Source organism: Triturus cristatus, chromosome 4_1, assembly GCF_964204655.1.
Source record: "Triturus cristatus chromosome 4_1, aTriCri1.1, whole genome shotgun sequence".
NCBI classification, from domain to species: Eukaryota; Metazoa; Chordata; class Amphibia; order Caudata; family Salamandridae; genus Triturus; species Triturus cristatus.
In genome coordinates this window covers 631316758-631333427 of record NC_140585.1, presented here as the reverse complement: position 1 = coordinate 631333427, position 16670 = coordinate 631316758, and the positions used below count along the sequence as shown (strand labels likewise).

General features: G+C 44.4%; 1 protein-coding gene across 3 annotated transcripts in view; it reads left to right on the top strand.

Annotated features, from left to right (window-relative positions):
* The first annotated feature begins 2974 nt into the window (after positions 1-2974).
* The window catches only part of NAV3 (neuron navigator 3), a 1112283-nt gene continuing 1098587 nt past the window's right edge, over positions 2975-16670 (top strand). Inside the window, exon 1 of one of the 3 annotated variants that reach the window (XM_085653004.1) lies at positions 2975-3595. In XM_085653004.1, the coding sequence (XP_085509130.1) occupies positions 3353-3595 (243 nt within the window). In that variant the 5' untranslated portion in view covers positions 2975-3352. The remainder of the gene's footprint in view (positions 3596-16670) is intronic. The other 2 variants (XM_085653005.1, XM_085653006.1) reach the window with 2 other exon arrangements.

Sequence of the window (16670 nt, the reverse complement as noted above, 5' to 3'; positions counted from 1 at the left end):
AGCGCCTATGTTAGGGGTGACCTATGTGTACTAAAAGGGAAGTTTAAGGCTTGGCAAGTGGTTTTAAATGGCAAGTTGCAGTGGCAGTAAACTGCACACACAGCCCCTGCAATGGCAGGCCTGAGAAAGGTTTGAAAGTCCATTTGTGTGGGTGCCACAATCAGTGCTGCATGCCCACTAGTGCCATTTAGATTACAGGCCCTGGCTATATGGTATAGCACTTTACAAGTGACTTACAGGTAAACTAAATATGCCAATCAGGTATACACCAATGTCACCATGTTTGGGGGAGAAGCATATGCCCTTTAGCACTGGTTAGCAGTGGTAAAGTGCTCAGAGTCCTAAGGCCAACAAAAAGATACAGCAAAAAGTGGAGGAGAGCAGGCAAAAAGTTGCGGAAAGACCACCCAACGGATGACATGTCTTACACTTCAAATAACTACAACTGGTGAATTTCTATATATAATTTTTGACCAGTGATTTTTTATCTCACAATTAAATAAAACTTGGCTCAGAGACATGAGATTTTTTAAAGGCAAAGCTATCAGGACACAATATGTGTCAGTATTGTCCACATGCTGATTTTAAGCAGCCATTACTAAAATCTTCGAGATCTATACAGCAAGGGGCCATGTTAGAAGTGATCAGTCATGAATATGACCTTCACATGTTCAACTAAGGATATGCAAGCAAGAAGTATGAAAACAAAGGCTAACTTGTCCTAACCAAAAGGTGTTCACAACCCTCTCATGCCGGATTCCACCACTGCCTGCTGCCAGCAGCTGCACGTAAATGATTCATATTGTTCTTGTCTGTTGTTGAATTCTGGGGTAAAATGTGCCCTTTTCTCTCATATTCTTCGTAGAACTGTGCATGAATGGTTAGAAAGGAAGTTTACTTTGTGTATGCCTACTTCCTTTTGCTTAACAAAGCAATTCTGTTATCTAAAGTCAACTATTAAAACTTACTTTAAACTCACTGCTCTTGCCAACAGCTGCCGTAGACTTTTACTCTCTGTCGCCGCACCGCTTAAGCATTCTTCCCGTTCTCCTCATCTCAAACTACAGTCCAGTGGGAATTTCCTTTTTAAATTACATGTTGTTGGTTTTCTGTAATCTGCTAGTATAATCACCTCCTACTGATTTGCACAGGACAGAAACAGGAAAGCTCAATAAAATGGTGTATCCTATATTTATTTTAAGGGGAATGCAGGTGTCTGAAATAGGAAACTATTGCCCCTTACAGTGGTCCAAGATCCCAAAATTGAGCGGAGCGTAGTGCCCTCCTTGACTTCTTCCCCCTGCCAAGGCAGACTATTGCCAGGTAAGGTCGTTATATCCTCAGTGTAGTTAGCTCTGCAGTGACGTATCCTCTGGCAGGAACTGTATAGCCCTTTAACCAAACTTTGCAGATGTCACTTTCCTTTATTATGCACCACTGTTTATATACCCCAGCAAAGCGTCAGAGCATCTGCGATTAATATTGAATTTGTAAGCACGAGAAGGGATCATTTTTTTAGGTGTAAGCCAGGGCACGAGTGAGGGGACACACGGGTGGACAGCGTCCACCCACTATTTTCACAGGGTAAACACTGTCCGCCCTGCCAAGAATTTGGGCCCCACTGAATAATGTGCTGACCTCGTTCCGGTGTAATTTCCAAACACCGGGACACTTTCAGCAGTGCCTGCATGTGGTCTGCTTTCCATCTGCAACAAGGTGCAGGCAGGGACGGAGCTTTCTTATTCAAGACTCCTGCTGGGCCCATAGCAAAACCCGAATATGAGGTGTCCTCTGGCTTCCTTTTGTTCAGTCTCCTGGCTGGGAGCAAGCGGTCAGGAGCCTCACACCTGATGCAAATGAAGCGGAGGGGAAACAAAGGCTCACTCCTTGTTAGCACTTCACACATACTTAAGAGAGGCAACTTTTCACTGAGTTCAGTCCGGGTTTAGGAGATATGCATGCACTGCAAGAATGTCAGATAAGTTGGTCTTTCGCAGTATTTACACATAGCACATTGCATGTATATAGAGCTTAAGACACCTGAGGAGGTGCTGAAATAATTTAAGTACCACTATTTTTTCTTGTATAGCCCTACTTATCCCAATGCAGGGTATCAGAGCGCTTTACATCAACACATGCATATTACTTGTACAATAAATTATATAAGTTTGTAAATGAATGTACAGGATGTGTTACATAAAACTGGGGGATTGCAAGGTGTATATGTCACATATCATCTTCCATAGCTCATTGTGCTATTATCCTCACAATACGCTCAAACGTACACGTGATAGACCTTCTAAACATATATGTGAGGGCTTTAGATCTGATGTCACATATTGAGATGAACGTTTCCGGTAAAGTCGTGCCTTCTGATGCCACTTTCTATGATGTCAATTCCTATGATGACATGTGTGATGTCATGCGCTGTGATGTCGTGCTCCGTAATGTCGTGCGTCGTGATGTTGCGCGCCATGATGTCATGCGCCATGATGTTGTGCACCGTGATGTCACTTGCATACTGCCTAACTAGGTTAGTCCCCTTACTTCTGTTTTTTAGGATTGTGCCCTGGTGTAAGCAGTCTATTTTCAACGTGTTCGATCAGGCGTTTTCCTGGACCTGAGATCGCCATCACAGATAACGCACTCTGTGTGATCCTGGGCCTGCTAGCCACACGTTTCATGACTTGAACCTGATATCACAGGAGGGTCGAGGATAAAAGAGGCTTTTACTCTAGCTGTCAGCAGCGCGGAACAGGCGTGGAGTCGGTCGCACAGCTTCATCTATGTGATGGTTTCCGGGCTCAAAGCTCTTCCAACAGCTGTTTGCTTTGGCTACTGCTTACAGACTTTTTTTTAAACCAAAAAGTGTTTTTTTTTGTCAAATGTGGGCTGTCTACGTCTCTGTTCAGGAAAGGGGCTGTTTCCAGTGTTGTGGTCTGAGTTCTTTTAAAATATGCAGTGTAGGGTTTCTTTGCCGCCTTTTCGTCGTTTCGTTTCCACGCACTGCGGGCCTGGGCTGCCGCTTGGTGCTGAGGGAGAGGAGAGCACATTCGCAAGTCGTTTAATCCCACACAGACAGCAGTTACCTTCAAGGAACAGTTCACGCCCCCGAGGAGTGTTTAGTCTTGCAGAACTGCAGGAACCGGCTGAGCAGAGCGTGTGAGAGAAACGGAAAGCTCAGGATGATGAAAAGCTTTCCTGCGTCGCCGGTGCTGTCGTTCCAGGCTGATGCGTTATTTTAATGATTGGTGCCTGTGCTGCGATGAACTGAACGAGTTTGGCAGGCTGGTCCGAGAATTTGCATATATTTTTAATTTCTGGATGGACATGCGAGGCGTCGAGTGAAGCCATGTCGGTGTTTGGGGCTGCCTCCAAGCTGAGGCAGCCAGCTGTGGGGTCAAAGCCCGTCCACACTGCCCTTCCGATGCCGCAGGTTGGCAGGGCCGTGTCGCGGCAGCATCCTTCGAGGGCCCCGGGGCACCGTGGGACAGAGAGCTCTGAGCTGGCCTGTCACCTCAAATTAAAATCAACCTGCGATTTTGCAGATAAGAAAAGACTCCAAGGGAAAACAAAGGAAACAGAAGACCGCAAGGTTAGTGCTGAACCTCACCTGAAGCCAGGAGCACTTGCTTGTTGGGGGTGGGGGGAGTCCTTCTGAAACATGGTATCAGGGGCTGTCCGATAGCGAGCGGCATAGAGGGATCAAGAGCGGAAATGACATAGGAAGTGCTAAATGCATAGTTAATAGAAACATTTCCTCAAACATGTATGATACTGTTTAAGAACTGAGAGAATATATAATACTTAAACATTTTATGTAAGGTTATGGATACATATCAGTAACGAGGGCTAATATGGCCAAGTAATGTACTGTGCTATGTCATGGTTGATTATATAGCGCTTAGATCATCCGTGGATCCCTTCACAATGGTAAGGAGGAATAAACGAAGGAAGACAGGAAAGCGTGTCTATGACTCGATATATATGCAAGACCTGACTTTTCGGATGACCACGGAGCTGCCCGCACCCCCCTCCAGCGCCTTGAGACCTTCACAGGTGAGTAGTGCGCTCTACAAACCCCCTATATATATGTATTTTTTCCTTATTGATAAAACCAAAGGTTATAGTTAGGTGAAAATGTCAGGTGACATTACTGTTTTCAAGGGAAAAAAAACCAGAAATTCACCATTATAGTTAACAGAGTTAACTATAAATTGCGCTCCCGCCATGCACTGCTTATGACCTCAGATATTACATCACCCGTGACATGTTCTATGACATCAATGACGTCTCAAATGACATACTTGATGGCATCTCAAATGACAACATCCACTGAGTGTGCTAGTTCATTTTATAGTTTACATAGTGGCAGGTAACTACCATATTACTTTTCTGCATAAGGTCCCAGCATAATGTACAGCTAATGAGTGTGTTTACAAAACACATGTGGTACTAATGTATCATAGGTGTGTAGACGTACTGACCAGTGCTTAATTTGAGCCGGTACTTTCCGGTGCTGAGCACCGGCACTTAATTGGTTTCCGGTGCTCGGCACCAGTACCTAATTGGCAACCTCACACTTAGGGCAGTCTGCCACAAGGTGGCGCTGCTCATGTAATTTAGAGATGAGCAGTAAAACAGTTGTTTCGGAAAACAATACACATTGAAAAATTGCTAATAACTGCCTTCCCAGCCATTCTTTTAGCTTTCGGGACCTGGACCTGAACTGTCGCATTTACATGCAAGAGAGATGGTCAGAAGTTGTTTTGGCAACAATGACAAGGGCGATGTGTGGTGCAAGCTGCAGTGGCCTCCTGATCAGAGCCCTGGCACTTAATATTTTACAAATTAAGCACTGGACTACTGACCACATTATAAATCTTTGGTTTGAAGAGTAAGTCAGTGTGCAGATGACAATAGACAACTGTTCCACACACATTTTTTGGTTCTGCAAAAAAGGTTTCCAACAGGGCAAAGAGTCTACATTGTAGGTACAAAGTACTGTATGCAGTCTAGAGTTATTAGACAGAATCATCTTAGCATGACCATTTCTACATAACTTAGAAGACTGTGCACACCAGGTACTAACCTATGTACATGTGCTTGTTTAGCTTTAAAAGATGGGCTATCTGTAAAGCTTTCATTTTGGAAGAGATGTTGAGTATCTTAAGGAACGTGGCTTTCTCCGAGCAGTTCTAGTCATATTGAACACCATGTTAAATGAGGTTTTCCAATATATCTGTGATTGATTGTTAATGTCAGTTATGCAATCCGTGAAGTGCATAGTACAGGGTCAATGTGGCACATAATACATGCTTTCTACACCTAAGGGAGTTGTATCTGTGAAGACAATAATGATGCTTAATATTATTCTATTTTGTATTTACTTACAGGCCTCAAATGCCATACTACTTGATAGAGGAATGTGTAAAAAATAAGCTCGGATGATGTCATCAGTGATGTCATCAATGATATAATTTGAGATGTCATCAGTGATGTCATAAATGATGTCATAGAACATGTTGTGAGTGATGTAATATGTAAGGTCATAAGCAGTGCATCGCGGGGGCGCAAGATATAGTTAGCTCTGCTAACATCAACTGGTGAATTTCTGTGTTTTTTCAGTACAGAGCATTAATGTTGTCACTGCCACATTGACCTAACTAGAACTTCCGTTTAACCTTTGGTTCTTTCAGTGAATTTCTATGTTTAAAAAAAAAAAAGATCTTTTTATCTCAATTAACAATAAAGTTTCTTTAACCTTTGTTTTTTTTCAGTGAATTTCTAGTATGTTTTTTTAACATCAAGTAATATTTTACGACCATACTTTAACCCAATCCCCCTTCAGCCGTGTGCGGCGGGGGCTGTCCACAGCATTCAGCCAACCCCCCCGCAGGCAGCAAACCTAACGCTGTGCACGGCCTTTCGTTTTGTGCAGCACGGCCTGTATTGCAGCCAGGCCCTGCTTCCAACTACCTGCAGGCAGCCATCCCTACACTGCACACAGCCTTTGACTATGTTCAGCAAGGGGTTGGTCACAGGGCTTGTGCTACTGCCACACCCTGTGGCTGAGCCCCAGCAGGCTGCCAACCCCATACTGCACACATCCTTTGGTGTGCGCTGCCTAGGGTTAGCCTTCAGGCTCCAGAGGCCCCAGCCCCTGGGGACAAAACATATATATTAAGGAGAGGGGTGTGCAGTCCGCTCCTTGACCCTTAAGTGGCCCAGGTGGCCCCATACCATAGGGCCAAAGCCAATTAGAAAGGAGAGTTGGGTGTGATATCCCCCTCCTCAAGCCTTTTAGGGCCCTTTAGACCCCTACACCGGGGCCAAATTTAATAAGGGAGGGTGCTTGTGCCCCCTTTCCCTCAGCCTAATAAGGCCGCAGGCACCCTATCCCCAACGCCAAAATGTAAATAAAAGGGAAGGGGGGCTGTGTGGCCGCCCTCGCAGACCCTTAATAGGCCCTCCGGGAACCCATCCCCGGGCTCTGCTTTATTTAAAAGGGAAGTCATAAACCCCCTCTCCCTGAGCCTTAGAAGGCCCCAGGGACCCCATCGCCCAGGGCCATGTATTATTTTTTTTAAAGGGCAGGGGGCCATGTGATCTCCATTCCTGAGCCTCATTAGGCCCTGGGGACCCCATCCCCAATGGCCCTATGTATTTTAAAAGGGAGGAGGGCACATAGCCCCCCTCCTCTAGACTCAGTAAGTCCTGGGGACCCCATCCTGCGGGGCTATATTTATGTTCTAGGGGAGCAGTGCCACGTGGCCACCTCCCTGAGCCTCATTAGGCCCCGGGGACCCCATCCCCCAGGATCTGCCTTTATAATAGGTGGTTGTCCTGGTGCCCACACAGGGCACCCACCGTGCACAACCTGGGGGCTGCGGGGGATCTTACTTCACAATAAAGTTTCTTTAACCTTTGTTTTTTTCAGTGAATTTCTAGTATGTTTTTTAACATGAAGTAATGCTTTATTACCATACTTAACCCAACCCCCCTTCAGCCGTGCACAGCGGGGGTTGTCCACAGCATTCAGCCAACCCCCCCCGCAGACAGCAAACCTAATGCTGTGCACGGCCTTTCGTTTTGTGCAGCACGGCCTGTATTGCAGCCAGGCCCTGCTTCCAACTCCCTGCAGGCAGCCATCCCTATACTGCACACAGCCTTTGGCTATGTGCAGTAAGGGGTTGGTCACAGGGCTTGTACTGCTACCACACCCTGTGGCTAAGCCCCAGCAGGCTGCCAACCCCAAACTGCACACAGCCTTTGGTGTGCGCCGCCTAGGGTTAGCCTTCGGGCTCCAGAGGCCCCCGCCCCTGGAGACAAAACATATATATTAAGGGGAGGGGTGTGCAGTCCCCTCCTTGACCATTAAGTGGACCAGGTGACCCCATTCCATAGGGCCAAAGCCAATTTGAAAGTGTGTAATCGCCCTCCCCAAGCCTTTTTGGGCCCTTGAGACCCTTTCACCAGGGCCAAATTTAATAAGGGAGGGGGCTTGTTGCCCCCTTCCCTCAGCCTAATTAGGCCTCAGGCACCCTATCCCCAAAGCCAAAATATAAATAAAAGGGGAGGGGCTGTGTGGTCAACCTCGCAGAGCCTTAATAGGCCCTCCGGAACCCACCCCAGGCTCTGCTTTATTTAAAAGGGGAGCCACATGCCCTCCCGAACCTTATCAGGCCCCAGGGACCCCATCCCCCAGGGCCATGTATATTTTTTTAAAGGGCAGGGAGCCACGTGATCTCCCTTCCTGAGCCTCATTAGGCCCTGGGGACCCCATCCCCAATGGCCATTTGTATTTTAAAAGGGAGGAGGGCACATAGCCCCCCTCTCCTAGACTCAGTAAGTCCTGGGGACCCCATCCTGCAGGGCCATAGTTATGTTATAGGGGAGCGGTGCCACGTGGCCCACTCCCTGAGCCTCATTCGGCCCTGGGGACCTCATCCCCCAGGATCTGCCTTTATAATAGGTGGTTGTCCTGGTGCCCACACAGGGCACCCACCGTGCACAACCTGGGGGCTGTGGGGGGATCCCCGTGGCACCAGCTGTCTCCCCACATGTCTCCCCCATCATTGCTCCTGTCTGGAGGGAGTTGTTATTTATGCTGCTCCCTCAATACGGGAGCAAATTGTTGTTCTTTGTTGTTGCCCGCATTAGTGCTGGTAGGGACACAGAATAAAAGTCTGCTCACAGCCGGCAGGAGTATTTTTAACGCTTACATCCACTAGGAGCAGACTTTGTGCTTCCTCCCATTTAGCAGGAGATTTGAAAATTTTCAAACCAGGAAAGAGCAAACACACTGCTGTGTCCTGGAGGTGGGCTCCCTGGGACACAGCAAGTGAGCCGGCCCCAGGAAAGAGGGTCACTCTGCCCTCCTCCCTTTAAGGACCGTGATTGCACTGGGGGAGTGGGGTCCCCAGGGACCATTTGCAGCTCAGGTAGGGGGGACACATGGCCCCCATCCCTTAATAAACCTGTTAGGTCCTGGCAGATAGGATCTGTGGGCCAAATACATCTCAGGGAGGGGTGCGGACTTCCCTTTCAGTCATGGAGGGGTTCCTCTGTGTCCCCCTGCCCCCCCCCCATGAGGCCTAAGCGGCCAGGGTATTCGTACCCTGCCCCTTATATTGTTATTTTTATTTTTTAATTTCAAGACAGAGGACTACGTCCGTGAGTCCTGTAATGGCTGCCAGCAAAATTTTTCTCATGTTGTTGGGAGCCAATCTGAGTGCTTGTTCCTGCAGGAGTCTGAGTCCCCGTGGGAGTGAGATGTCCCAAGGGAAAAAAATCTCCTTAGGCCAGTCAGAATTGTCTAATTTTTTAAGTTTCCCTCGGACCCAACTGTCCGGATATACAAATATATTTAAACCTTAATTTCTCATAACTGCAGAATTAATTTACACCAAATCACAAAGAGGCAGAATTTGAATTCCCAGATCTAGCTTCCTGCCAAATTTGGTGTCATTCCATTTAGTGGTTTTTGTTGTAGCGCTTCTAAAGAAGTCTATGTAAAAAGCATGAGGATTTTGCATTTTGGTACCTCCCTTTTTGATTGGCCCGCTCAAAATGAATGGGTATGTGAGTGGTTGTGTGGGTGTGTGAGTGGGCATATAAGAGGTAGTATGGGGTGTGAGTGGATGTGTGAGTGTTTCTGTGGATGATGTCATCAGTGATGTCATTTGACATGCCATCAGTGATGTCACTGACCATGGTATGAGTGATGTAATATGTATGGCCATAAGCAGTGCATTGCAGGGGTGTTAGTTATAGTTAACTCATGTAACGATAACTGCTGAATTTCACTTGTTTTGTATGAGTGAAATCTGAGCCTAACTGTAATGTACCTGTAACCTTTGGTTTCTTCAGTGAGTATATGTATATTTTCACTATGGAGGAATGGTGCAGGCTGTTTTATAGGTTTGAATGAGAAAAGGCACCTGTATGTTTTTAGTTTAGTTTGTTAGGTGGGGTAAGAGAAGTAAAAAGGTTCTCAGTTTTAAACAGTGACAATGGGGACAAATCATTTAATATTTTATTGAAAGCAGGGCCGGACTGGCCGTAGCGGGCACCGGGCAATCCCCCGGTGCGCCGCGCGGGTGGGGGCCGGTTTTGGGCCCCTGGGGCCGATTTTGTTACATGGCCGTTTTTGCAGCTATGCTGCAAAATCGTCCCGGTAACAACATCGGCCGAAAACCGGCCCTGGCAAAGAGCTCGGCGGCACCTCCAATGCCCCCCCCCCACCCTCCCTGGAAGGGGGGGTGGGGGCTGCCGAGCTCTTTGCCAGGGCCGGTTTTGGTTCCCAGTCCGGCCCTGATTGAAAGTGTGTGTCTGGGAAGATGGCTGTCAGCTGGACACTTACAGTGGTGGGAAGTTCACTAGTTTGAATGCTGGTAAACATACTCAGCCTTTCATCATACTGAAGCTGATAAATTCTGTACCATAAATTGGGAAATAAGGCATTTAGAAGTGCAAACGTGTGGTGTGAAACACTATATTTAAGTTTTGCATTATGATAGCAAAATGCTTTTTGACTTTTCTCTCAGTTCAATCAAGTCACGTGTGTCATCAGCTGAGCTTTAAGTGTCAATTAAGAGGGTGCTTTAGTCCATTTCCTAAAATGTGGCACCTTCTGTTTCATAGAGTGAAATGTGACACTACACATGCTCTTCACAAACGAGAGACTATAACTAGACCAGATCTGACTCAATAAATTGGGAGCTCACATATTACAGGCAAGCAATGGACAAGAAAAGCTACAGAGCAAAATCACATTCATTTGAATAGAGACTCTTCATTCACAAATCTGTTCTTTATCAAAAGTGAGCAGAACAGATTCTATTTAGACCTTTTTTAGTTTCACTGGCTCACTCTGCACAGCAATTGGCTGGGTTTCCAAAGGGATTACTTTTCCATGTGTACCAGAGATGGAGCGTTTCCAGATTCATTGGGTTTGCAGCAGAGTTGCCAAGAGCGAAAAGGTCAAACGAGGGGCATTTCGCTTTCACACTTGTAGTCTTTTTATCTAGAGAATTTGAAAGGAGTTCCATGTTAAAGATAAAGTACTGTTTTAGAATTCATTATGCAAGCGCCATTGCGCAATCAATCTGCACCATCCCTAGAGAAGATTGAGGTTGGCTTTGTAATCAAAGAGCTATACTCAGTGGCATATCTCAAAATGATGCCCCCTGCATAATGAAGTGAGGGTCTTGTGACACTCCCATTTCTTACTGATATTCAGAGGCCTTGTGTTGAATGGGGCCACCTGAAGAGGAGATCTCCCTGCTTTGCAGGGTGCTGCTTTACACCCCTGGATATACAGTTTCCTTACACCACACATGCCCAGCCATTCACATCTATTCAGTGCCTTATCTTGTAGTGAATCTGTAAATATATGAGTTCCTCCCGAAAATTTCCATTGCAATCCCATTTAGAACATGACTGCAATGAATATTTTGTGCCCAGAAATACCCCCCCATTCATTAGGGTCAGGTTGGGATTCTCCTTCAGTCCTGTTTGACCAGTGCTGCAAGTTGGCCTTCCCTCCTTTTTTGTGATATCATACCTCTGTGGGAAGAGAGGTGTCCCTGGAAGCCCCCTCTAATGCTCTGCCAACTTCTGGCTGTCTTCCTTCACCTTTCGCAGTGTCTGGCAGAGGTGGCTGAAAGAGATGGGCCCTGCAGAGAGAAGGTGGAGAGCATTAAATAATGCCCAGCATACTCCTAGCTACTATCCCTCTATGTATTTTGGGTAGTGAATCTCCATCACCCGTGGATGAGTAAGTATCAGGGATTATTGCCAGCCTTCAATGACCGGTGCTGGATCCCTGGTAAGTGATACTTTGCATTGATAGCATTATCCAAAAGCCTTTGCGGTGTCCTATTTATAAGGATGGTAAATGGTTAAGGGTGCCACTGCTATGCATAGTGTACAGTACTACCTTCAGTACTGCTTGAACAAAAAATGCAGAAATGGTATGGTACACTATTTCATTATTTGTCATAAAATGGTTATTCATATGAAATGTGAATTTCGACTGAGTGGGAAATAATCCCAATGCTATTTAATCTGATGTTTGATTTTCCAGTAAAATATGTTCTTCTCATTATCACCAATAGAAGATTCAAATATATAAGATCTGCAAATGTAAAGAAATAGAAATCAACTGCATGTAACTTTAGCTTTGAACACATCAGTACTAGTATTGGGTTATTGGTTGAGGGGAGTGGAAGCTCCACTCATGCAACAACCACAATTGTTGTCAGGGTAAACCATAAGAGTCACTAAATTAACCTGTGCTTAAAACCCTCTGGTAGGTTGACACAAAAGTATTTGAGTCTAAATAGTATATCTGTATCAGCTACCAATCCAAAATTAGTACTTTATAAGTGTAATAAGGTAACCCAGTGTTAGCCAATGAGAGAGCTGTCAGAGTGAAAAAAGACTTTAGGAGGTTTTCGCTCTCAGGACATGTAACACTTAAACCCATGTGTCCTACTCTTTAAATACTTACACCTGGCCCTAGTAGTCTTTAGGGCCTACCTTAGAGTATCATATATGTTTTAGGAAAGTTTAGGCCTGGCAAAAGATTTATTTTTCCATGTCAAAATGGCCAATTAAAACTGCCCAAAGACTGCAGTGGCAGGCCTGAGAAATGTTTTAAAAGACTCCTTAAGTGGGTGGTAAAATGAGTGCTGCAGTCCCACTAGTAGCAGTCAATTTACAGGCCCAGGGAACAAGTAGTACCATTTTGAAGGGACGTACAAGTGAAATAAAAAGGGTTACTTTGGTGTGGTACAATTTTTACATTGTTTAAAGGACAGAGCACAACCACTTTAGCACTGTTTAGCAGTACAATGCACACAAACATAGCAATATCAGCAAAACAGGATTTGTGAAGGAAAAAAAGTTTGGGGAATACCATGCCAGGGTGTCAAGTCTAACAAGTCCTATAGATGAATACAAATCCCACTTACTGGAGTAATTTTTGAAATATAAATGAATATTACTAGCAGCCATCTGCAAACTCCCCTGAAACGAACGATGTCTTGCCAAAATCAAGGTACACGGAGACTCTGTGTTTATGCAGATTTTCATCAATACACTTTCACTTCTAAACTTTAATAATTGAAAGCAAATGCTCAGAAATGTTTTAGTATTTAAAGGCAATGCTAGTTTAGTTGTCACTACTAAACCACAACAAAGTCGTATGTGCACCATACAAATACAATGTAATGCAATGCATAGAAATAATAAGGAGCATAACTCACAGTCATATGTTTAACATAATACCTACAAAAAATGCTGATGGCCGGATCAAAGTTTTCTTTTCTTTTTTCTTTTACTTTAGCCAACCTGCACAGCATCACAGCAGCTGTGCAGTGTGACAAAAACATTGTCAAAGTCAATAGTTCACAAAGGTGAGGCCTATTGGCTTTGCAAATGCTTTTTCCTTTATTGCCATGGTGCACGGTGTTGACTTCCAGTTTACTAGCATATGCAAAACAACCAAGTACTGTCATGGCCCTGTGAAGCCCTACTGTGGTAAGACCAGATAGGACAGTGCTATCTGCATTGTGAAGGAATGGAATTAATGTGTTGTGCAGTTTTGGAGGAAACTTGCAAAAAAATATGAGTAAGTGCTAAGATCAGCGGTGTGTAGATGAAATACATAATAAATATTGTCTCAGAAGTGTCAGCTGATTTAAATGTTGTGCCCTAAATATTGTTCACAAAAATCTTGTCTCAGAGTCAAGATTTCCTATTGTTAATGCCAGTGGGGGTTATATTTTGTAAATTATATTTAGGGAACAATATTTGTGTCAAACAATAGCCTGGCAAAGGTATTCTGGCATTTAAATCTCATACGAAGTTCAGAAGAATACTGAAGGCTCATCTATTCTAGTCAAAGTATGATCCATAGGCTATGAAATACATTCCCTCATCTAACTGCTCATTTTTGGCCACCCACATCCTTCTTCTCTTCGACTTGTCTGATTTAGCACTCAAGTCGGCCTACGGGTGTGTTATCACTGTGTAAAACCAAAAATAAATAAGAACACAAATATGCTATTTTGTAGTTGTTATGATCTTACCTTTGTGCAAATAAAATATACCCCTTACTAATATTTTGAATTCCAGGATTTCAGTTTAGCAGCATGAATGTTGCATCAGCTCCTGATTTTGCCAGAATATGAACAGTGGTGAACAAGGTATAACCTAATGAGCAGTGTGTAATAACACCTTACTAGTACTCCTTATGTAATAGTGAGATTCACTCTCCCATTTAGAATGATGAAAAAGCTGTCACTAACTATTCTTGTTTGCATTCATTCTAAGTTAATTGAGAGTGTGAAGTAGAAAGGTACATGGAGTGAAGAGTCTGCATATGGTGATTGAGAGTATGAGGCTATGCTGTTAATTTATCTTTACCTTTGTTAACCATCCTCACACTTGTGTGACGCCCAAAATAGCATGGTAGGAGATGCAGTGAATAACAGTTTCTTCAGCAGGTGATTAATGTTAATGTTAATGAGACTTATTGAGCGCACAAATACCCAAAGGTGTCTTGGCGCTATGACTGCAGTATTCCCCACCAGTAATCAGATCTGGAAGCAGCCCCTCTGAGCTAGACCAGAAGGGTATTCCACATTGTTGCAGTACTGTAAGATAAACTTCGGCCACCCCAACCCGAGGTTCGTATTCTTGCCACTTTCATCAGTCTTGCACCTGAGGACCACAACTGTCTGGACGGGTGGTACCAGACAAAAAGATTTCTAAGAGAAAGATGTCCTGTGTTGTTCAGAGCCTTATATGCTAAACAGAGAATTTTGAACTTAATTCGCTGAGTCACTGCGAGCAAGTGAAGTCTGCGAATCTCCTTGGAAATTGAGTCATATTTGGAGATGCTTCCAGTAGCCGTGCGGCATTAGAACTGTTGGCAACCTCAGCAGTAACACTAATGTAATTTGCGAAACATAATTTTGGAAAATCACTGTTGAACTTTGCCATCTCTGCTGGGTCACTCCCACACTTTCTGCTTTCACCATACTGTTTTTACTGACTTTGTTTTTGCTGGCCATAACACTTTTCACACTTCACCACTGCTAACCAGTGCTAAAGTGCTTATGCTCTCTCCCTAAAACATGGAAACATTGGCTTACATCCAATTGGCACATTTAATTTACTTGTAAGTCCCTAGTAAAGTGGTACTACATGTAACCAGGGTCTGTAAATTAAATGCTACTTAATGGGCCTGCAGCACTTATTGTGCCACCCACTTAAGTAGCCTTTTAAAATGTCTCCGGCCTGCCATTGTAGCCTGTGTGCAATTTTCACCTTACAAAATAAACATTTTGCCAGGCCTAAAACTTCCATTTTAACACATATAAATAACTCCTAGGGTAGGCCCTAAACAGCCCAAAGGGAAGTGTGCAGTGTATTTAAAAGGTTGGACATATACATTTGTTTTACATGTCCTGGTAGTGAAACACTCTTGAATTTGTTTTTTACTACTGCAAGGCCTGCCTCTCCAATAGGATAACTTTGGGTCACCTTATTACATTTAATAAGAGATAATCTTTAATTGGGAGCAGATAGAAATGTTGAGCTTGGTCTCTACCGAATTGTAATTTAAAACCCTCTTAAATGGTAAAGTTAGATTCTAAGGCACAATTCAGAAAATGCCACATTTAGAAAGTTGGCATTTTCTTGTCCCAACCATTTGGTGCCTGCAGATTGTATCCTGGGACTAGGTGTAGCTGGCAGTTGTTCTTTATGTATTGCTACCAGACAGGGAGACAAAGGGGAAATGCGTGTTAGCAGGATGAACCATCTCTGACTTAATAGGGTGGCAGAGCTTTTATCTGCCACACTCGAACATCACAAAGACTCTGCCTCAACACACTCACAAAGAGTTTCACATTAGTCTTTTGTGCCCCCGGAAAAGCTGTGGCCAGGGTAGGTAGGCAGGAAATTCCAGACACCTCTGTAGGGGAATGGGTCTAGAAGCTTCTCCTACTTCAAACTGGGAAACAGCTATAAGTAAGGGAACCTCAGACCCAACTCTTCAGTACACATTTGAACCCTTGAAAGACTCAGAAGGAGGACTGTTGTCCTACTCTGCTACAAAAAGGACTGTTACTCTGCAATTGTGCCCCAGGTGCAAGTTTGCTGGACTCCTCATCAGAAACTCAGAGACAGAAAAGGCTCCAACCACCTTGAATCCTGCACCTGGACTCTGCCTGCTATGAGTCCTACACCCCAAGTGATACCACCCCACTCCTGCACCCTTGGAAGTGTGCCTGAAAATGCTCTGTCAGCACAGCTGTGGTCTTAGCAGAACCAATGGATCGCTCGCAACTCCGCATCAAAAATGCTGCTGCGTGATGCATCCCTGATGCAGGTCTTGCAGGTCCTCAGAACCACCACTGTGCAACATAGGCTCGGCTTGGGATCTCGCAACGCTCCACAACCAGGATTTAAAGTATCCGACCCATGCTCCATCATGGTCAGTCTGAATTTGTGACTTTGTCCCCATCTTGTGTGGCCAGATAACTATGATTTGCGCTCTTTCGATTTATGCAGAATTTTTACCTAAATCTTTAAAATTACATGTCTCTGGTTCTAGAAATTGGATTTTTGTTGTTTTGGTGTCAATTTATTAAATCTCACTCTATTTTTCTAAATTGGTATGGGATATTTTTTGTGTTGTGTTTTCACTTTATTACTGTTTGTGTGCTCCATAAATTATTTACACATTGCCTCTAAATTAAGCCTGACTACTTTTGTGCCAAGTTACGAAAGGGTTGAGCACAGGTTTATTTGGGATTTGCTTGTGCTTCACCCTGACCAGAATTGTGGTTGCTGCTTGAGTTTCACCCTCTCCTAAGTCAGTTACTCAATTTTCAACCATCACATTGTGTTGGAAGATCGACTGAACTTTTGGCTGAGGTTATTATCCATATCTTGGGATAACAGACATGCAACTGGGCCTTTGTCACAAATAATACTTTTCTGTGCTAAAATGCATGCACACAGTCAATGGATTTAATTAGCAGATACATGTGTCATGATTAATTTCAGTGCTGCCATTCAATCAATCATAGGCATTTATAGAGCGCTCTACTTACACGGAGGGTCTCAAGGCGCTGGGGGGGGAGGGGGGG